The sequence below is a fragment of the Symphodus melops genome, assembly GCF_947650265.1.
Source record: "Symphodus melops genome assembly, chromosome: 5".
Lineage (NCBI taxonomy): Eukaryota > Metazoa > Chordata > Actinopteri > Labriformes > Labridae > Symphodus > Symphodus melops.
Window position 1 is genome coordinate 17,139,968 of NC_136695.1, and position 22,980 is coordinate 17,162,947.

The 22,980-nt window shown below is 40.1% G+C and overlaps 1 protein-coding gene across 6 annotated transcripts in view; it reads right to left on the reverse strand.

The window, feature by feature from the left end:
- Positions 1-22,980, reverse strand: part of ptprub (protein tyrosine phosphatase receptor type Ub) — a 147,862-nt gene that overhangs the window by 12,267 nt on the left and 112,615 nt on the right. For 2 of the 6 annotated variants that reach the window (XM_079344464.1, XM_079344463.1), the window contains exons 14-23: positions 19,916-20,054; positions 18,911-18,934; positions 18,501-18,655; positions 15,832-16,019; positions 9,022-9,094; positions 8,847-8,923; positions 6,015-6,032; positions 3,586-3,622; positions 2,226-2,323; positions 5-121 (exon numbers count right to left, since the gene is read on the reverse strand). In XM_079344464.1, coding sequence (XP_079200590.1) covers positions 5-121; positions 2,226-2,323; positions 3,586-3,622; positions 6,015-6,032; positions 8,847-8,923; positions 9,022-9,094; positions 15,832-16,019; positions 18,501-18,655; positions 18,911-18,934; positions 19,916-20,054 — 926 coding nt within the window. The remainder of the gene's footprint in view (positions 1-4; positions 122-2,225; positions 2,324-3,585; positions 3,623-6,014; positions 6,033-8,846; positions 8,924-9,021; positions 9,095-15,831; positions 16,020-18,500; positions 18,656-18,910; positions 18,935-19,915; positions 20,055-22,980) is intronic. The other 4 variants (XM_079344468.1, XM_079344467.1, XM_079344466.1 and 1 more) reach the window with 3 other exon arrangements.

Consider the following 22,980-nt stretch of genomic DNA (forward strand, 5'->3'; position numbering starts at 1 on the left):
TCACCCTCTCCAAGGCGAAGGTGCGAACTGTGTATTCAGCCAGCGTTTCTGTCTTCAACAAAGTGATTTTGATGTCGCCGTACATCTCACTGTCATCAGGCCAGTATTTACAGCATTTCACCTGGAAACAAACAAACAACAACAGAGAAGCAACAGAGGTAAACCTCTTGCTGACAGGTCAGGAAAATGAAAATGCAAAACTGAAGTGAAAAAAAGAAAATGAATAAATGTGTTTGAGAAATGCTGATGAAGGGTGAATCTCCAATACAACACCCCACCACCACCCTCCCTGCAATAAAAAAAAAGCTTTACCGCTTTGACATTTTTTTTGAACGCATAGTCAACTTGAATCTCCTTTCGAAAAAAGAAAACTAAACCAAAAGAAGTCACAATGGTTTCCATGCATTTTTTGACAAATGTTCAGATTTTTTCTCGATAACATTTCAACTCATTGATAGAAAATATAATCTAGTTCCTCTTCTCTCCGAGGCTTGAAATCCAGGCCTCCCTGTAAATGAAAAATGCCTCTTCTTCCTCTTCTTTTTAAATTTGGATGTCAGCAAAGGGACCCGATAAATATCTAACATGAAATGCACTGCAAGGCGAATGTTCAACTGCTGAACAATTGGCATTGGAAGATCATTCATCTTTGTGCAACGTGACACAGAGTATGTCTAAGTTAGTTTTTTTTTTTGCTGGCTTACACCTTTAGTTAGGCCAGTTTTGTCAATTTTTAAAGCCCAAACGATGAATTTTATGGGAAACGAGATAGAGATTTATCTGTGTCATCATTCCTAATTATGTAAAAATTTAAAGTATTTATTTCGTTGGTTTAACTAAAAGGGAGGAATATTAGATGCATTTATTGGAACTGTGCAGGAACTGTGCAGAGGTTAGATTAAAGATTCTGTGGAAACAACAGGAACAACCTGTTCCTCTGCTGATATATCAACTGAGAGGGCAAAGAAAAGAAAGACACAATAATCACATAATGGAGGGAAACATAATGAACAGGAGGGCAGCAATCTTGTGCACCAACACCAGCCACAAAGAGGAGACATTTTTTTTTATTTAATGGAGATGTTATTTGGATTCAGCCGCACAGACCAGTCCTCGTTTGTTGACTGTTCCCAGAATTGTTAGAATGGAGAGCTAAATTGGATGCAGGAGAACTGCTGCTAGAAAAATGGTGTCATTTTAACCATCCACTGTGGTAATATGTTTCTCTTGCCTAGACCGAAAGGTGCTTAGTGTGGATTCATAGACTACGGTTGTTTATGCGAGCAGAAAAATAACAGTGTGACAGTAAAACCATACAAACTGCGTAATAATGCAGTGTATAGGCCATAGATACCTGGAAAAGAAGATATTTGATGTATCTCAAGTACTTTTGGGCACATTTTATGGACTCCATTATCATGAAAGTCCTGATGTACATGTATATAAAACACCAGTGCCTGATGTTTTCAAAACATACAGGTAAGGGATAATCAATGTAATGATCCAGTATATTGCATGTGCTCGAGGAGACTTTGTGTAGGCTTTCCTCTCGTTTGTTATCCACTTGACAGTAAGAAAATGTTTGACAGAAAATATAAGGAAACGTTTTCTTTTTCACTTTCTTGTCTTTACAGTAAAACAAACTTTTAACCCCTATTAGGTTAGCTTAGCTAGGATAAAGAACGCTAGCTAGCATAAAGGACACTAGCCTGACTCTGCAGAGGTAACCAAATTCCCCCTACTTGCACCTCCAAAGCTCACTTAATCACACACACTATGGAATTTGCTTAATCCGTTTATGAAAAGGGTATTCAGTTTGATGTTATGATTGAATCTTTACACAGCTAGCTGCTTCTAGTTATTGTGCTAAGCTTAATTACTGTCGATTGTACCTTCATATGTAGACATGAGAGTGGTATGAGTTTCTCCTCAAACTTTCAGATAAAATAAGAACAAGTGTTCTTCGTGCTGAACTGCCTCCTTTCACATTTAGGTCCACTAGTCTCCTGCACCAGCAGCTGAGGTATGCAGTTTCACATAAATGCAGGGCAACTACATCACAATGAACAGCTTTTAGTCTGTCGAGCAAACGTCTGTGAGATCTATACTTATCAAAAACATGACAGCCTTTCGTACAAACCCCAAATGTTCCCTTATTGAGAAGGAGGGATGTTTCTGAGCACTGGGTGGTTACATAGGGGGGAGTAGGTGTGCACATTACTTACCCTGCCAACCTCCACCAGCTTAGTGATCATGACAATGCTGAAACAATTTTCCTGCCACACCATCCTCCAGAAATCATACAGAGTCTCCTGCTTGGGTCCTATTGGGAAGAAAGAGAGAGAGACAGAGAGAGAGAGAAACGACAGCATCAAAGCCTGTGCTCTCAATCAGATATTCCTTACTGTTGTGAAATCTAACATCAATGCAACGTAAGTGTCCTTCCTCAACGACAGGGTACTGATCTCTCAAGATTGTGCCGTTATTCAGAATTCCAGGCAGAAGGTAAGGGCCGCTGGGTGACAAAACAACAGCAGCGGCTGATGATGAAAGCTTGGAGGACCATCAGTCACTCGTTGTCATTGGAGGAGGAGACGTTTAGGAGGGGAGATACAACTTTAAAACAGGGAAAGAAACACTCAGAGACAAAAACACTGCTGACATCTTTTTTTCCTCCCCTGCATGTTTCTCTTCTCTGTCTCTCAGAGAAGGGGGAAGATGAGATGCTGGTGCAAGATAAGCAGAAGAGCAGACCTTGAGTGACTTTTGTGACGGGAGCTCCCTAGACATTGACACTCCTTAGGTTTAAGAAACAGCATTGTGGGAAAAATTGACGCCTGCAAGCGCACATGCACACATGCGTGATAATGTCCAAGTTGACATTTTTATGATTATTTTTTGGCCTTTGTATGTCCTCATTCAAGAGACATTGTCACTCATTCCAGAGACAATGTTTGAAATCATGTAGCGAGAGAGAAAATAGGAAGGGACAAGCGAGAAAAGAGCCACAGGCTAGACCTGAAACCGGGCCATCTGCCCCAAGGGCTACATTGGCCACACAATGAACTGCTAGACCACTAGTGCCCTGAAGTTGACATTTTGGATCTAGAACAAATTGTCAGCTGCACTTGCATGCAGATATCTGCTAAATAAATAAATCGCCATCACATTCACGCTTTTCAGAGAGAGCGGTTACATCGGGTTGCTTCCAGTTTTTTGTTAATCTAATCTACAAGCTTACTCAAAAATGGAAACAAAACAGTTCCAAACGAAAATCCCAACCTCCACATAAAGATTCTGCATTTGTTATGTGAACTATGTAAAGAGAGGTAACTATAGGCTTGAGAGGATATGATACATTTTCACCTAATTTCAATGATTAATTCAGTAAAACATACCCGTCACAGGTTCACATCTACAAAATCACGTTTAAATTGGCCAGTGAGAGGCTTTTGGACAATGGGGACAGAGCGTGAGAAAGCTCATTGGCTGGATGATCATCTATTTATCACACCTCCACAAAAGGTACTCACCCACTGCACATACACACACATACTATAGTGTGTGGCTTGCTGAGATACTCACCCTGAGTGGCGATGAAGTGGTTGGATCGATGGTAGCCCTGAAAGAGAGAAGAGGAATGACATGCTGAGTAAGCCATCTGCGCCTCAGGCACAGCTGTACGGGGGAGTGTCCTCTTGGCTCGCCCTTTTTTTCCCTCACTTTCATCTCTGCATGCTGACCCACTCTTTGTAACTGTAAAGCCAATTGCTGGTATTATTTTACAGGACTGTCTGACTTATTGCTGACTTCAGACCACCTCTTTGTCCTCAGGGACGCTGTATATAATTTGGAACTGGTTAAGACATCACATGGTAAACACATTACCATTACAAACTGTGCATATATCTCTGAAAAATCTAATTCCCCATGTGAGACGAGCTTACTGAGCAATGGCCAAATCCCTGAGAAGGTTTGATACAGTTCTGTCCCATGGGAACAAATCCATTTTTATTAATGGTGCAAATTGAGCCTTGCATAAGTAGTACCCTGAGTTTTCCACTTGCTGCAGTTTACTACCATGGAATGTTGGATGCACAACCTAACCTGAATGACATTGGGGGGTAAATACAGAGGCTATGAACTGTATTTGGATGATTAATTAAAGAAGCAAAATCCCATCATCCCTTGTAAATTACCCTCCTTCAGTTCAGAATAACTTATACAGAATAACTTTTTTAAAGCAACTCAGACATGTGGTAGGGAATTCTCAGATCATTTATATCAAAGCACTTGAAAGTGTTTGATACAGATGAGAGACATTTTCACATGGTTAGTATGAAGTGAATATGGATGTATGATGAGATGTCATCTCTACAACCTTGAGGGGAATAAAATTGGTAAAGGACCACCTGGGGACTTTGAAGTGAGGCATGAACACTAATAAGACTAAGCAAGCTGTTGGATAAAGGGGACACCTGTCGCAAAGAGACATCACCTCGGATATGTCTTTTTTCTTTCATTTTGAAGGATGCAGCTTTAAGGATAATTGATCTTTAGCGATCCTCTATTGATTCTCCTGTGGAATGGCAAAGTCGGTTTAAGAATTATCATTACACATTGGTTTTCAGGGGTGAGTGACTATATTTAGAGGATCTGGTGGTTTTTGAGAGTAGGGGTTGAGCAGCAGGAAGTTAGAACGCTGCACAGGAAACAGTCAACACCTGTGGCTAAAGGAGAATTAGCAGGAGAATTTAATTATTTACCATCATGTTGACCACAGAGTGAGGTTCTATTTATGATTGCGGCTGACTATCACTGTTAATTGGTCAGACTTCAGAAGATAATGAGCTTGTGGCCACTTGCTTGCCCAAATATTGTGTCTAAGCTGCAACGCAGCCACCCATCGCTAACAGAGGCTGTAGCTCTGCTTAATGGGCCTGCCTCCTAAACTCTACTGCCCATCTCCTTCTATACTTAATTAAGAACTGAGCAGAGAAGATTTTTATTTTGACACTCAGTTTCATTTCAAGTAAGAAACATATTTGACTGACTATTAAATTAGAAATTGTGATTAGAAAGAAAAAAAAATGCTCTTCATTTATATGGTACTTCTAGTGTTATGTGTTTTGTTATGTAACCCCTGCAAAGATCAGTGTCCCAGTCCAGCCACCCCAGTCAACAAAAGCCTGGCTCTGCCCCATGAACTGGTAAAAAAAAACAAAAAACAAAACAATAAATGTATAAAAAAAAACTATGAATGAGCTAAAAAAAAAAAAAGCCATGAAGCCCACAGAAAGCTACAAGTTAGAATAGAGTAATGAGCTGTAAAGACCAGAGACGTGTTTTGTATGAGACCATAAATAAAATTTGCTGTTTTACATATAGATCTAATGGGGATATTTGTTCTCACAAAGAAAGCAAGTGGACATTAAAGTAACTCACGTTTTTACAGACACATTAGCTAAATATTTGACTCAACTCAAAGTTGAGGCTTTGGCAGTCCACGTTAGTAACAGCCTTTTGTCTTTAAGCAAAAAATGCTGACACAGTCCAAGGTGATGATAAATAACAAAACTGCCTCCACATAAATAAACAGGGACATGTTTGAAATGGAGATGGATGACGAGTCCTGTGAGGCCTGCTATCCACAATTCCTCTGGCTCTGTCCAAACACCATCAGCACTATCAATGCCACCACTCCTCCACTTAAGATGGTCACCATAGCAACTAAACTTCCTGAGTCTTGGCCACTTATATAAACTAACAGAGACAGCAGGGTTCTCCACCCAGAGAGGACACATTTTCTTTTGTTCATTTAAAAATCATGACCTAAAGGGACATGCCTTTCTTTTGTTTGTTTGTTAAATGTGCACAAACTGGAAACACACTGATCTTTGAGCAATTGTGGATATAGGAGAATAGACAGGGAAGAGGGCAGAGTGAAGAGAAGAAGGGGGAAAGAGCAACAATAGAGCGATGGCAAGCAGAAGAACGAGCAGTGAAGTACTTACTTCCCTGTTTATCCGAATCTACAGGGTCCAAGGTCGAGGAAGTGGGAAAGCGCAGTAGAAAAAGAAGACATATAGGCTAGTTAATGAAAGAAGTATTTAGTAAGTAGGAGTTATGGTCACAGACTGGTTAGGAGGACATGTGTTTGTGTGGGTGTGGATTTAATTTAGCAGGACTTTGTTTTATGTAATAGAGCAATCATTATGGGGAGAATGTACTACCTACCGGAAGACTGTTGTTTGATTAACTGTAATCTATTCAAATGTTATTCAAACTTATTTTGGATGTTTTTCACTGGTAAATGTGCTTTATGTTTGTGTTTAGTTTGATAAAGGAAGGTAAAAAGAGAAATCTGGCTCCTTTTCTCCACATTCATTATGTTGATGACTAGAAACTGTGGCTTTCACACTTGTTTTGTAATTATGACCAAGTCTGTGTATTTCTCTGGGTTTGTAAAGTGTCTAAAGGGAACACTGTAGGGCCAGGCTTTGTTAATGAACCGAGGCTGTGGAACAAACTGCTTTTAATGGTTTCAAAATGCAATCTAAATGGTTACTCTTTAGAGTGCCTGAAAACACGGCTTATCATTTTAAATAGTACATCACCAATTAAGAATTGCAGTCAGGATATTCTCAGGGGAAACAGGATAGATAACCGAACAAAAACATGGCGTCAACATCACCCGAAGCGCAACTCATTGCAACTCAACCTTTGGGTTCATTATCTTAGTAGCATCCACAACCCAAGGTTGTTTTTTCAGTTTTCAGCCCAAGCTGACCAGGACATTACTTGAGGGAATTTACTAAACTTCATACTGTTTTTCATACTTTTACTGAGGCCACAGAAGTTATCGTTCAACTTTAATTTAAAACAATAGTCAACCCTGAGATCTCAGATACTTAAAACCTCCTGTAGACATTTAATTAATGATACTTACTGAGCAACTTTGAAAGTGAAAAGAAACTGTATTAGTCATTGATCTTCATCAAGACTGTGTGTAGGTTTACATTTATCAGATTGGACCGAAATGAACATTGCATCAGAACCAACAACCCACTAAATTTCACAGAATAAATGTGAAAAATGTGACATCATCTTCGAAAATCTGAGCCAAGCCAACTTGGTAACAAGAGTGAAAAGTGAAGAAAAGAAAATATATCTCAAGTAGAAAAAGCTTCTGTTAGTGTTCATGTACCTCATTAGTTACAGAAAAAGAACAAATGAAGAAGACTTGTCAGGGCCTTAAAGGTAGATAAAAAAGTGAGTTACTTTCATTTTAACATATGTAAGTGTACGTGTGATTATAAGTCTTTCTAAACTAATTGGCAAAAAACCTGTTACTCTTTAGAAGTAAACTACATGTTAATAATCAGCATCAGCCATACCACACTGCACTGCTCTACATTTGCAACAGATGCAGAAAGCTGTTCAACAATTACAAATGTCTTCACATCTCTGAGTAACACACCAAGCATTGAGTAACACTCTGCTTAAAGCGACAGAGGAAACAGAGAGTTCACACTTTCTCCCCTCCTCTTTTTTAACTACATGAATCTCTCAGGGGTGGAGAAACTTTTTCCGTTTAACCTCTGGTGAAATAGTCACACGCTGTCCAGAGTAATGCTCTGCTGTGGCTGAGTAGCTACTATTCAGCATGCCGTCTCGTCCCTCTCTGGGAGTAACATCAGTGACACTGACACCGTAGTGGCCTTTGAGTGGTGTTTTCCCTCTAATGCTGGCACCTCTGAGCCCTAAACGCTAATGGAGACCCTCACAATAACTGCAGTCCTGACAGCAGGCCAGGTTTTTAACGCCCTCTCATTCTAATGAACTCTCTAAAAGCATCTCATCACTGGCCGCTCTCTACAGAGGGAGATAAAAGAGAGGGGATGCCCAGGAGTGTCGAGCACTTTTGATGACAGTTGAGACAAAAGAAGTAAACCACACAAAATGTTCTGCACCTGGTTATTTTTGTCAGTGAAAAAATTCAAATCTGGCAGTTTTAATATTGAGAAATATTGAGCAAACTCCTGTATCTTTCTACTTCTAATCAGACTAAAAGAGGAGTGGGGACAGAGCATCTTACTAAACGAGGGGCGAACAAAATAAATCGTGTAGAATAAAGAAATATCAAATTACCAGCTCCTATAAAAGACAACATCTGACGACCATCAGAGCAAATGCACAAAGGGACCCAAATACAAGTTACTATCTGGTGGAAGAGTTGAATCTTTTTTAAATGTCTAGGGCTATTTTCTTTTATTTCCTTCATTGGTGCCATCAGAACCTCTGCTTCCTGAATAAACACAGCCTCCTCTTGTTTTTTTATGAATGGGAACAAATGGATGATACTGTGTGAGACACATTAGCAACATAAACATGTATTTCATATGATCAGTGAGAATGTAACTGTGGAGCTGCACGTGTTGCCGACATTTAGGGTGAACAGGATCATCTCCTCTCCCAGCCCTTCCAGAGATTGAATAACATCAATCATGACTATTTCATTTAGGAGGATTAGTGCCATCTTACAAAAAGCGTTATCTCCTCTCTGGAAGAATTAAATGCATTCATTGCACTCTGTTATAATAAAAGTGATAGCAGGGTCAGTCTGGGTCAGGGATTCACTTCAGCAATTGACAACCACAGAATCTGTCCAAACACCATCAGGCTAGGTGTTTGATTGGATGAAATCGTCCAGGTGAAAGTGGGCCAGCAGACTGGTGAGCTTACAGGAATGAGAGAGATGGACTGTAGCGATGCACAGTGTGAGGGATAGAGTCCCTGTTTGTATCTCATGACAGGCAGAGGTAAAAACAAAGGATTACACTTACGTCAATGTAGTTAGTGTTGATGTAGTCCGAGTTGGGGTCTCCCAGGAGAGGGTGGAGCTTGACTCTGTGGCGGTCATCTGAGAAAAATAAGGAATAGCAGAAGTATGTTGAAATACAAATTTTTTAGATCTTTTGTTTTTGTTTATAATGTAAGAAATTGATTATGATGACTTACATCCTAACAAGGTATCATTCCTCCCTTTGGTTTTGTCCTTCTTCTTAGTGCAGTCCCAGCCATCAAAGAAACTCTGCTCAGAGAAAAGAGACTACTGTGAATACTTTAAATGCATACTTTTCTACATTAAACATTTCAAATATGTGTTTTGTCTGCGATAACAAAACCTGTCTTTTAATGGATATCATCAGAAAAGCTAGTGAGTACATCTACAAAGCACTGCTTAAGAGATAAAGAGGCAGTGTATTCTACACAGAGGTTTGGTTGTCTAAGCTTGTGATACGTCATACCCAAAACAAAGCAAGGTTATTAGCAAGGATATTACCATGGTTCCAGATCCCTTAAGCACCATGGGTCTAAGTCAGATTGCAGTATAACTTTGTTGATGAAAACACAATTACTCAAGTATGCTAGCTTAGCAGCAAAACAGTAGGCCTTTGTAAAAACAAATTGTTCTTTTAACATTTTTTGGTGAGGATGCTAACATTCATCTTTGGTCTTTTTATTCTTTTATAGTGTCCAATAAAGACTTCTTTACTCTTTTTGTTTTTGAAACATTCCCATGAATGTTTTTTTCAAGTCAGCTAGTGACGCTGTTTGACACCAACTCCTTGATTTAAGGCAAGCTGCTGGTAAAAGTCAAAAGCTAGAAATGAAAAGCTTAATTTGACTAATAAGTCTGATATCAAGGACTCAATGTTTTAACCAGACATGTTAAAATGTGATGCTACCATTTAAAAATAATTGGTTGATGAGAACAGAACTGGAAACAAATCAAATCGTTAGCCTCTTGTCTGATGATTGAAGTGTTGCATTATGAGATGAAATGTACAGAACTGTAAGCTAACCTTAACTCTGTTGTAACTCACTAAATGTTTTGATTATACTCATTATTGTATGAGATCCCTGGTCAGCAGAAGGAAGGCAGAGAAACGTTGATTCTGGATGTCTGCTCAGCCGTACTATAACCCATCAGACTCAGTACAACATCTTCTCATTCCCTATCATACACCTGTCTGCATGATTGAACTTTCTAGTACTTTCTCTCTTACAGTAGATGCCTCATAAGCTACTTTAAGGCTTCCAATGTTGGGCCAAATTAAGCCTGCAAATATAAAAATCCCCCCCCCACATACACACACATCCATACCAGTCTACCCCCTGTGGTTTGAAGCCACAGGGGGACATTTGGTGGGACTCTGCCCAAGTCTGCATGCTGAGCAGGGGATTACAACACAGTTCTCCCTACAGAGAGCCAAGATCCAGCCAAATCCTGCCTTGTACTACATCCTACTGCTTATTTTTCCTTCCTCTTTCTATGGATAGCAATCTTGCTCTGAAGCCTATTTTCACTTTAATTCCTCCCAACTCACTTTATTACTTCTCTCCCTGACCACCTCTTCTTAGTGGCTCTTCTTCCCTTTCATTTTTTGACAAGACCTTTGAGCTCTTTTGCTTTCTCTGCTCCCAACACTCCTCTACATAGCCTTCTGGAAAGGATAGGAGCAGGGAAAAACAGTGTGTGTCAGTATATTGAAGGGGAGGTAAAGGAATCAACATACTGTATACCTGTGAAACATCAAATTAGAAACCCTCATTGGAGGGGATCAGCAGGGACGGTTGGTGAACAGAATCACATAAAATAAGATTAATTAAATAATGACTCAGTTCTGAACTGCTGGAGCTAGACTGTTGATTTCTGCACATCATAATGTACTATCAGCATCCAACGAGAATTTTATGTGTAAATAATTTATTTCACCACAAGAATAATGATAATTGTTTCTAAAATTGATGGCATCAATTCAATAAGCGAAACCCAATCAGAGTTTTTCAACAAATAATACTGAAAATGTAGGAAAATTACATATCTAACAATAATATTGTAAACAAGTCTGACTAATGATAACAAAAATGCACAGTCCCCCGTAGCTTCCTGCTGTTTCTAAACTCTGAATCAATGAGGTCACCATCAACAAGGTCAACCTAACCCTCCAGGTGGGAAGTGGTACTTTGAAAGTTTGAGTTCTCTGGTAAATCTCTGCCGTTGTTTACTTCTACATTTCTGTAGCGGGGATATGACTGCAGCTGCCACACATACAAACCCCTTTACAACTTGCTGTAAATTCTTGATCAGTTTTACACAACACAGATATTCTTTGGGGAAATAAAAACCTACAGTATACCTGCCAGGGGAGTGTCATATGATACTGCTCATCATCTTCCCAAATAATGGAGATGGGCACTCCATCAAAACACATACTCCAGCACAAATAGTGAAAGAACAACAGAGGTGTGTATTGATTTTTTCAGTTGAGTGTATTTTGCCCGTGAGGGACAGTTTAATGAGTCTACAAGCAAGAGTTCCAGAGGGGAAAACCATGAACCACAGACAAAAGATGTTTTCTCTTTTTCATGAATGCTACAGGCTGTAGGTGACCGGGATGGAGTCCTCCCTGGGGTGTGAACACAAGTCCAAGCTGCAATTGTTTCACTGAAGCAGGTATTCTGAGATCTGGTCTCTTCATTATTTGACCTGAAATGTCCCATTAGAAGTAGCAGCTACGGCAACAACAGCAAGAGGGGGGATACGCATTGTTCTGCCAAAAAACAAACCAACAACAATTTGGGACTTAAGAGTTCAATTCAGAAGTAAAACATTGGTGCAACGAAAAAAGACTAGCCAAGCAGTTTCCTGTGAATCAAACTCGAAGATTTTACAAAAAAACAGCATTTGTTGTGTAAACTGATTCTGAACAATTTCTGCTAATTACCTGTTCAACATCTTGGTTTTAAGCTGCCACTGTCACAACAATATAGCATCTGGAGACATTCGCTAATTTTGGGGCTTTCTGTGTAGCCAGTAGTGGGCAGAGGCTTCCTGATCTATGTACCTTCTAAGAAATTTGAAAAGGAGACCAGAATTAATGTCGAGAGATAACATTTATTTTTTTCTATCTCCACAATGACTCCTCCTTGTTAGTGGACAATTTATTTTTGACTACAACTTCATAGTAGAGATACAGAAACCCTAAATTGTCCCATTTTGCTGAGTAATGTTGCACCTGTATGCATTTAAATGGAGAATGTGTTAGAGTTACGTCCTGGCTTATCATCAGCTTTTAGTTTGAGCTACAACTAATACTATTAATACTGTTCACTAAGAGGCAATACATCTGTTTTAGACATAAGCAGGAAATTATGGAGCTTGAATTGTTCAACCGAATGTATTTTTGAAAAAACATCACGTATACTCTAAGGTTCAGAGATGCTATGCTTCACAGTCTGATGGTTACCTTTGGGAATTATAGCTTTCACGTTGTATCCTACATTGGACTGGACGGTAAGTACTAACATTTTGATAGGGCGGTAACAAGGCATGGGATCCAAGAGCGCTCTTTCTCACAATCCTTCCATTGTACCCTGTCATCTCCCTTCTCTTTCCACTCAACCTCTTTCCTACCTGACCATCTCTTAACAGTGGACAAGTGATTCACAAAGCTAGAAAACCTCCAAAGCTGTTTAACCTCATCAGGCCTGCCATTATGACAGAGGTCTTCTTTGAGGAAATGAGGATGATTTATTGATGTATGCAGCACCTTCTAACCCCGCTAAATATTTTTACGAGTTTTTTTATTTTTTATTGTTTATTTGGATCCCTATGAGCTTCACACAGCAAGACATTATTCTTCACAGGGTCCACAGTTTACAATGTGACAATACAATTCAAAACAAAACACAATATGTAGCATATCTATGATTACTTATAATTAGGGCTGGGACTTGATTAAAATAATTCTAATTAACTCATGGCTTCCTAATTAATTAATCGAAATTAATCATATTTTAAGTGCATCACAATATTTGCCCTAAAAAGCAACACTTAAAAATCTAAATGTATTTTGGTGGATGAATAAATGCAACACATCCAATTTCACTTTGCTTTTCAATTTCATAAAGCTGTTGGATCTTGTTTTAAATAGTTTTTCTGCACAGTAGTTGGAAAGTTGGATCACACAGCTGTAGCACATTTTCTAACCCCTTATCGTCTACCACTAACATTGGTCTACAGTCCAGAGCAATCAACTTTGTGAGTGAATTTGTAAGTTCATCAGATGTTGAATTAATAATATTGGCCAGGAAGCCAATCATTTGGTCAAGTTTGGGTTGGAAACGCCTTTTGTTTGTACTTGTGGCGGAGCTAGCGCGGGGCTAGCACAGAGCTAGCTCGGGACTAGCGCGGTTCTAGCACGGACGATAAACAGTTTTGCAGAGTTTATGACGCATTTAACTGTGAATAAATGAAAATTTTTAAAAAGTATGCGTTATTTTCTTGAATTAAGTAATCATAATTAACGTAATGTATTAAAAGTAATCAAAACAATTGAAATTAATGGACAAAATCACACAAAAGAACAGACAATACAAAGGCTCCATCTGAATCTATAGCACCTAAAAGATAAACATGTTCACACCAAAGGCCCATAGCACTATCAGACTACAATGACTCAGTACTAACTACTGAAGTGTCTCTCTAGGTAATTATGTTTATGTGGGGTGGTGAGGAAAGGGCACGAATGATGTCAAAGAGAGATTGATGGCCTCAAACACTAATCTGGGAAAAACCATTCCAGCTAACATGGCGTCTCTAAGATAGCAGTTATCCACAATGTGTAGTAATTAGGTAACATCCTTCTTACCGCTGACTCACAGCCAATGAAGGTAACTGAAGTACTCTGATTTAAGGCACTTAATCAATCTTATTTTGATGGGGCAAACAGCTTTCGTTAAATAAGAGTTTCTCACCCCTTTCTAGGTTTTGACTTGATATGTTTTGAGTGTTGTGGTGAGTGAAGAAAATGCGTCCATCTTGTAAGCTCTACACACATATTTATGTCTTCTTATTTTGGTCCTTGTTCCATCACTTGCCGGAAGTTTCTACAAGATCTACTGGAAGTTGTCTTCTAAATCCACCATGAGGATTAGAAATTCTCGGTGACATGCCAGTTCTCTAGGAAAGCTGTTAATGTGATCCACCATTCTGCCATGAGGAGCACAGATTTGACACTGCTTCTTGTATGTGGGGCATCAGCCTGTGCATTTACATTTTACTGAGCTTTCCTTGACCAGCTCAAACATATCCGGAGTCTTATAGCACAATCTAAAAAAACTCACAACATTCCTTCCACCCCCTAACAACTTTGCTAATTAAGGTCGACCAATCTTCCTGGGCAAAGCCTGAATTCTAACCTCTCTTCCTCTCTAGGAAGAGAGGTCAATACCAACGCTTCCCCTTCTTTATGTCCTACACCAGCAGGCTGGTGATTCGCTAGAGCTCTCTGCTGTGTTAGCAGTACTTATGTTAACCAGACATGAAAGTACATCAGTGCTGCAGTTGTTCAGGACCTTATGTTGTTCCATACAGAACAGTTTTGTCTTTGCTGAAACCTTCCCTCAGGGCAACAAGCTCTGTGCAGAAGATGAAATAATCAGATCCCAGAATAAAAGGTTTTGCCACTGCCATTACACACTGAGAGGAGAGTATTTGGCAACTGATAATGAAGGCCAGAAGTCAATGCTTTACAGGAATAAGGGTAAACTGAAGAGACATAAGACTTAAGGACAGATCTAGAATATTGCTCAGAGGTCACTGAGCTGCTTCTTTGACTATAACTCGATTGATAATGGTTTTTGTTTTAAAGGCAGTGTTCCAAAACTAGCATGATTTTGAAAGTAGCACTCCCTAAGTGATTCATCTACAACCACCCCCTCCCGAGTGAGTCAATAGAAAACCTTATCATAAAACGTGAAAATAATGTTTGACTATATTACAACTCACAACAACTCACAGTATAATCTCTGTCATCGGTGCTTTGAGTGTTGGCTCGTGCACGCAAGGAGCGGGGAAACAGGGAGGCATGATTGATTCATCAAATTGGTACCTTGTGGCTGACATTGGTTGAAGTTTAGACATGCACATAACTGCTACGTACAGATGGCTGATTTTCTTTGTTTCCTTCTTCAGAGCAGATGAACTATTCATTTCTGTCAGGACCTAAGGACTATTTCAACCAAATTCTTAAAAAGTGTGATCGGATAAAAGCACCACTATCAAAGACATACCGAGCTGTCCCAGTGGAGACTGTGACCTGGTGCATCATCAATAAAAACAGGCAGAGCTGCTTCATGTTGTAATGTCTTTGACTTCATTTCAACAGCACATCTTAGATGCTCTGCTCCTCAAATAAGCTTCTGCAACAACAGTTCCCCCATGACACTTGGGTTTCCATAAATACTACACAGAACACTATGGAAAACAGACTTCACAGGAAGTGGGAGAAAACATGTCACACATGTTTTTTCTCCCCATGAGAACTAAGGTACTATATATCACTGTCAAGCTTGTAAAGAAACAAATCAAACTTATATAGGTATAGGTTACATAATACTCAGAACCACAACCACGCATACCTCCAAACTAGACTACTTCAACAGTCTCCTTTACGGTTCACCATCAAATATACTCTCCCCTCTGGGCCCTCCTGCCACATCGCCCCCTTCCTGTATAACCTCGGCTAGCTCCCCAAACCTCAGCAGATCCACTTCAACCTCACCATCCTTGCCTGCAAAACCCCACATAACCTGGCTCCCACTTACCTGTCCAACCTCCTCAAGCGGCACACTCCCCCCCGCACTCTCAGGTCTGCTGACGCAAACCTCCTGTTCATGCTTATTTCAAATTGTCTGTTAAGTGTGATAGGCGTCAGTGTTGTCAGAGAGTAACTGAGGAGTATGATGGCGCCTTCTCACCTCATACTCCTGCTTGAAGCCGTAACCCTCAGCAGTCTTCATCTGGTTGATGTGCTGTAGAAGGTCAGCCACTCGGACGGCAGGGTGAAGCTGCCCTGTATGGTAGGGTGAGCCTTTACGTCCACACTGGTGCCTTGGGGAGCCTCCCAGCAGGCTGCTGGCCTCATTCACTGAACTACGAGCGTCACCTGCACCACACATGGACAAATGAGAGAATTCAGGCTACGAAAAAGGATGTGAAAGAAACTAAAAGAAACTTGACTTAAGTGTATTCTCATGGGTCTATATAAAAAATGTGATTTCCACCAGGTGAACAGACCATTCACAAGAAGGGAAAGCTTTCAATGAAGTCGATGAAAAGACTCCATGTCAGAGCAAAGTCCTTGCGCTTTTTGGTATTGAAGCTTTCCTAAAGGCAAAGAAAAGCACCTCACTAAACCACTGCAAACATATTGGGCTTTATTTAAATTCCAACTAAAAGGAATATGTTGCTCAAAAGCAAACATGTATGCCAACACCTGCACTTTTGTAAGATTGCAATTTATGTGTGGTATGACAAAAATGGCTGTGTGAAAATCTGGAGTTATAGTCCGTCTTCAAATATGAAAAAAATATATCAAAAAATATCCCGAATGACTGGTTAAAGAGTGATATGCCAAAAATATTTTGTATGTGCGAATGAGGCTAGGTTGTAACTTTTCTTTTACTTTATATCACTCTACAATCCCTGGTCCTACTTTTTTTTAAACTGTTTTAATGTCACATAATGGGTCTGTGACTGCTGTTACTAACCACAGACTGTCAATCATGATGGACAAAGCCTGAGCATCTATTACTGCAGGGACTTTGGAAGCCTATCAATGGCTGTCACAAGGCTGTAAAGACTGTCAAAACCTAAATACTGTTCCTATTATGGACTCTGCAAAAGCTTCCTGCTCCTCATAAACCCCACCTTCCCCTACACACCCCTCTGTTCATCTTCTATTCAGCACCTGCCAGCTTTCCCCTCCAATTCCTAGTCATCACCCATTTCCTGTATTGTCTCTCAGCCAATCAGATGCCAGCCTGCTCAATCCTGCCACACACCTGCTTGTCAGCTCATTTACCCTCGATATTTAAACTGGTCAATTTGCCTTACTGGTTGCCAGATTGTTGTTTTGTGCTCCTGCCTGCTTCGTTTCCAGCCTGATTATTATTGCACCTTTTTGGATTTTTCGATCTGTGCTTGTTTAACCTTTTTGAATTTGTGCTTGATGCCTCCACTTCTGCCTGGTTCTCCTGATTTTTGGTTTTCACTTTTGGAAAGGACTGAACTGTACTCTGCCTGAAAGATTAAGTAAATTCTTAGTTTTTGCCTTACTCCTGCCTCTGCTCTTTGATTCTGCATGTGGGTCTTCTCTGATTTATAACAGTTCCGTGGTGTGAATGTTTGTCTCTGGCACTGATTGTCACTGCGCGGTTGTTAAGAACATAATAAAATAGGTAAAAGTCACAATCAAAATAATCAAGTTGGTCAGATACTATTTGCGATGTGAGCACTCATGTGTTTCCTCTTTTTTACAGGGGTTTTTCTTTTATCGCAGATTCATGATTCTACAGGTTCATTTTGCATTCAAAAAAAGAGACAAGACCCAGATAAAGAACATCAAAACTCAGAGGAACTTGAGTGTTTAAGATCTTAATTAGGGACGTCCGAATACCCTTCCAGAAGACATTTAACCATTTTCTCCAGAATGGCATATGTACATCTTTATACCTCTCCTGATACGGTGTCTTGAAGAACCTAATAATATTCTTCAAACAATGCTTTCTCCAGTTAATGGAGCTGGATGTTGAACACTGAAAGGTCCAGATATCGCCTCGCGCCTCCTCAGATATCTCAATCGCAGATTCCCTTTCCCATTTATCTTTAATGTATAAAGTGTTCCTATTACCGGCATGGGATAGAGCTGCATACAGCTTCGAAATTGAGATGGAGTCATGGTCAATGCATTTTTCATCATGTGAAAAATTCTGATTCAACAGCTGAAAGGTTGGCTAATTTACTTTCATGATCAATATATGATCGTAATTGCAGGTGTGTATGTGACTTTCAAGCCTCAAGCAGAAACTCGATGAACTACAGGAATTTTGCACTTCTGCATTGGCCTAATTTTTCAACACCAAAAGTTGTCACTTGATACTGACACATACAGCAATGTAAATGCTCCATTGATAAGGTTAGTCTGGGCAAAAACGTCTTCATAACAGATCTTACATAGACTTGTCAGCAGCCTTGTCTCGGTTGACAAGTGAAGCAGACCAAGATCAGTACCAACGTTAGAGTAAACACATCTGTCTTTCCTTCTCAGTGAGACTGACAGAAGAAGAGAGATCGAGATAAAAAATATAGTGACAAATCATCTCTTTTGATTCAATCAAATATGTTACCACACATGCACAGCTCTCACTATTTTGCCATCTTGATAGACTCAGTGAACAGCTGAGAGTAAGTCAAAGCACAGACTATTTTTCTTACAGCATGATAACCATCTCCTAGAATGATTTAGATTCAAACAGTCAACAATATTACAATCTAAACGATGAACCTCAAAAACAAAAAGTGCATCGTGTAGGGAGGCTATGTGTGCACTCTACTTGATGTGTAATTCTTGGTACATTTGTCTTACTTCGTGTGCCGCAGGTGTGTGCATCCATGAAGGAAAGAGCCATTCTTTCATCCTCCTGTAGGGTGCTCTGGTCTGTGAAACTGCGCTCCATGGAGCCCAAATGGCTCTTCTCCTGCCGATAGGTAATGGGTGTCTTATTCATGTTCACTTGTTTCCTTTTGGTGGATAAAAAAAAGAAGGAAGAAGGGGATTGCAGTGACGGATGGGTTGTAAAGACAGACAGGGACAGAAGAAGAAGAGAAGAAAATTATCATTTGTTGTAAGGAGGTAAATACTGAGAGACAAAGTGAATAAATAGTTTGAAAGGAGACCAGCGGCCTCACGTTTTCCCACGAAAAGTTATGATTGACAGCCAAAGCACGGCATGTATATGATGGATCACAGATTGATGGAGAAGCAAAGTCACTTACGGATAATAAGAGTAGTAGTCCCTTCTGGCAAGAGTGCAGGAGAGGGAGGAAACAAAAAAGTCAAGAAAAAGAAGAGATGTGAGATGAAAGCAATGTCAGCTGAGCGCAGCAGAATGCACTGATTACAGTGAAAATGAGACGCATCCTGCTATGTGCTCGGTTGTGCAGGCGGCCATACGACACATGCGTTTTACCGAGTAGCTGCTGACAGACCAAACCAAAGAGAGGTAAAGGGAAGGAAAAAAAACCCCTCTCTCTCTCTATTAAATATCTCAATGCAAGTCTTCAAGGACTGGACCACAAGGTTTGTCACGGCGAATGTGTCAATCGATTCTCTCACGAGTGATCTTCATGGTGGCTTAGCAGTAGAACTCTGGTTACTGCACAGAGAAAGTGGAGACCCTTGAAATCGACTTTATTCAATTTAAGCCCTGATCCTGTGTCAGCCTTTTAATATTGATTGCAGGGACCCTGAGAAATGTCCCATTTGACATGGCAGGTTCTTTAGATTAAAATAAATCTCATTTAAGTAGAGCAGGTCTGAGATTTAAACTCTGGCTGCTAAATAACGGCCGAGCCAAAGAGGTAGATGATCTCCAGTAGACCTGTGGGATCATTGGCTAATAATCTCCAAAAGCACACCTTTTCCCTCCCAATTAGCATCTTATTTAAGGGTCAGGCCTCTGCTCAGTGTGCGTAATTAAGTGGTTAATTGAATTCCATCCGCCTCTAATTAAATACTTCACAGTCAGATGGACTCTGCAGATGAGAGTTGTTTTGTCCCTCTGGTGAATCACAAGGGAATGATAACAATGCAGCTCTGGCTGTCTGTCCAGCTTCTCCCCTAAACAAGCATGACCTTTTCCAAAAGTTTAGCAAGCATTAAAAAACTGATAACTAAACTATTTGGAACAAAACATACAGAGGAAAACAGTGTGGAAGATGTGGTGGGTTCGTGCATAATGAGGCATGTTTTGTGCTCCATGGTTATCAGCAGACGTTTACCCTTTCTTAATGATGATAATAACGGCACCCAGCAGGAGGATGAGGACTATGAGTCCGCCGGCACACACCCCGAGTATCAGACCCATCTCCTCAGAGTGTTGGGACACCTCCAGAGCCTTGCGGTGATCTTTACAGGCCGCTGGAAAGAAACAGCAAATACACATTTCACAGACACTATGAAAATGCTGAACATAAAGGATTAAGGTGCCAAAGAAATGGCTCTAAAGCAAAGTAATTGAAAATTCTCAGCCTTGAAAAATTTATCAGTCATGCCCATAAAACTCTCTTCTTTACAAATGCAGACTTTTCACACAACAAAGCAGACTTTCACACTGCTTATCTACGCTAGTGTGAAAAGAGACCTTGAATTATAATAATCTATACTAGTTTCCAAAGCTATATTTCAATAAGGAGGAGCATTTTCAAAAATACTGGCAAAACTGAAAGCAGCCACACAAATAGAGAAGTGAGGCTTTAAGCAATGGAGACATTGTGTCTGTGTTGTCTACCATTACAAACCTGCAGCACACAGAGATTTGCTCTGACTGACTAAATGATCGGCTGGCATGCGATATGAAAGTTTGTCTGTCTGAAAGTTTTTTCGAATGGCATTCACTCTAAAAGATATAAAAAGTGTTTTACAAAGACGTTATGAAGAATACTAACTAACTGATCGCTATGATTGGATGTATATGAAGAAGCTCAAAAGTTTGCAATAAGCCAGCTTAACTTATTTTCTAAAACCGCTTAATCATGTATGAAAAAACACTCTGAACGCTCTGTTTTTAATCTTAAAAGTTTGAATGACTTTTCAGTGATGATTTGACATCTTGGGACATCGTAATAACACGTTTTTTTTTTTTTTTTTTGGGGGGGGGGGGGGGGGGGGGGTGTCAGCCTCTAAAAGTTAAAGGGCCTTTCTATTCCATTCTGAATAAAACACCGAATTCTCAGTCAGAAGTCGATCCACATAGCATTGCAGTATAATCTCAAGGTGCCCCTGTGTCTGTGAGCTGCTGGAGAGGTCGTTATCATAATAGCAGGGTATTCATTTCTCTGGCATAAAGCTTCATACTTATGTAAATGGTGCTGAGCAGCAGGCCTTTCTTTGTCTTGTTGCAGGGGGCCAACTGATCTAGTTTTTTTCTTCAGTGTGTGTGTGTGTGTGTGTGTGTGTGTGTGTGTATCACCCTGTCCTCCAGGCTGTCACAGCCCTGAAACTAGCCCCTCTGAGCCTGTTGGAACAGCACAACCTATCTGTGCAGCAGCAGAAAGTCAAATCAGGCCTGAGGATAGTGCACCATTTTATAGCCTGTTTGGCTCATAGGGAAAATGGAAAAAAAAAAAAAAAAACATGTCTCAGCCCAAATATCTGAAGCCTCATCCCAAAAACTATGACAAGATTGTTTTTAATCTTTCTGTGATCAATTGTTTGGCAAATCAAAATTGATTTATACGTTTCAACAACATGTTCCAAAACTTTGACAGGAGCCGATTTTGACTCAGTGGTAGAGTCGGTCGTCTCCTAATTGGAAACGTCGGGGGTTCAATCCCCAGCTCCTGCGGCCATATTTTGATGTGTCAGTGGGCAAGAAACGTAACCCCAAACTTCTCCCGCTGCTACGTCAGCAGGGTGTGAATGTGTATGAATGGATTAGTAAATAGACAGACACTTTACATAGCAGACTCTGATCTCATTTTGTGAGAATGGGTAGATGTGACCTGCAGTTTTAAACTGCTTTGTCTGACTACTCAAAGTGCTGCTACACTTTGAGTAGTCAGAAGACTAGAAGAGAGCTTTACAAGGTCACATCCATTTACATTTCTGTGAAGAATGTTCAGAGTAAAACCTCTGATAAACACATACTTTGCAGTGGTGGTATGAGTGGGTTTATTCAGGTTGAATCAACATATTTCTTTGTGATGCGCACGTGCGCACACACACACACACACACACACACACACACACACCCCTAGAGTAGGGGAAGCATTTCTGTACAAGAGAAATGTTCACATCAGAGATTTCATCCTATTAAAAAAAAAAAAAAAAAACAACCACAATTCATCTCTGCAGTTCCTTTCATGCCACGACTGAATTTAAAATCTCATGAACACGTGAATTACAGGATGCATGTTTCATTGGCTAAAAATGAAGATGATGAGGTGAGAATTCAATTTCACTATTTTGACATTTTTGGACAGATAACGCAGTTTTGTCACATTTAACCTGGAATTTTCTATTAAACCAAACACTAGCATGAAATAGATTTCCACATGAATCCATGCAACCTGCCAGCTGCCCATTGCTGGAAATTGGCACTTAGAAGAGAAATGGAAGTCTATTGTAGTGTTGAGCCTGCCAGAGGATCCTTAATTAAACTGTCACCTGGAAGTTGAAATGTAATCTCCAGCTTTGTTATCCAAGCCAGAATCATTTGCCTCCACTTTCCTTGTGATGGGCTGCTTGATAATAACGGCTTAGGACCCGATGATGCAGGGACTATGATGATGGTAGAGGGATCACTGGGATTGCAAAAAAACATCTGACCTGTCGCACCTTGAAATTGGACCCAGAGAATGTCTGTCCTATCAATTTGCCTCTGAGGGTTTTTTTAAATCCAGTTACATCATCATTCCACATGTGAATGATGTAATGCGTGGACTTTTATAAATCATTACCTTCCATTTTGACTCTTCCTATCCTTTGTTGTTTTTTTTTCTATCTTCTCTTAACTTCAGATCTCCTCTTTCTTCCTATTCCTATTGTTAATATGTTGCCTCTCTACATATCCAAAATTAATCTATTTTGACTTTTAGAGCTCCATTGTGCATTTCTCTCCGTCTCACTGTGTCGAAGAAAAGAGGCGAGCTCAGTGGATAGCCCATCGCTGTGAGAAAGCATAATTAATCAATGCCCAGGCAGGTGTCTGTGTGGGGCAGATGGAGTGAGACGCTAAGCTGAAAAGGCTGGCCTTGCCTTTCGGCGTTATGCCTGAGGAGAGCCTCATCTCTTTTTGGTTTTCTCTTCGCGGCACAAGAAGTGAAGACCTCACAAAAAGAGGTCT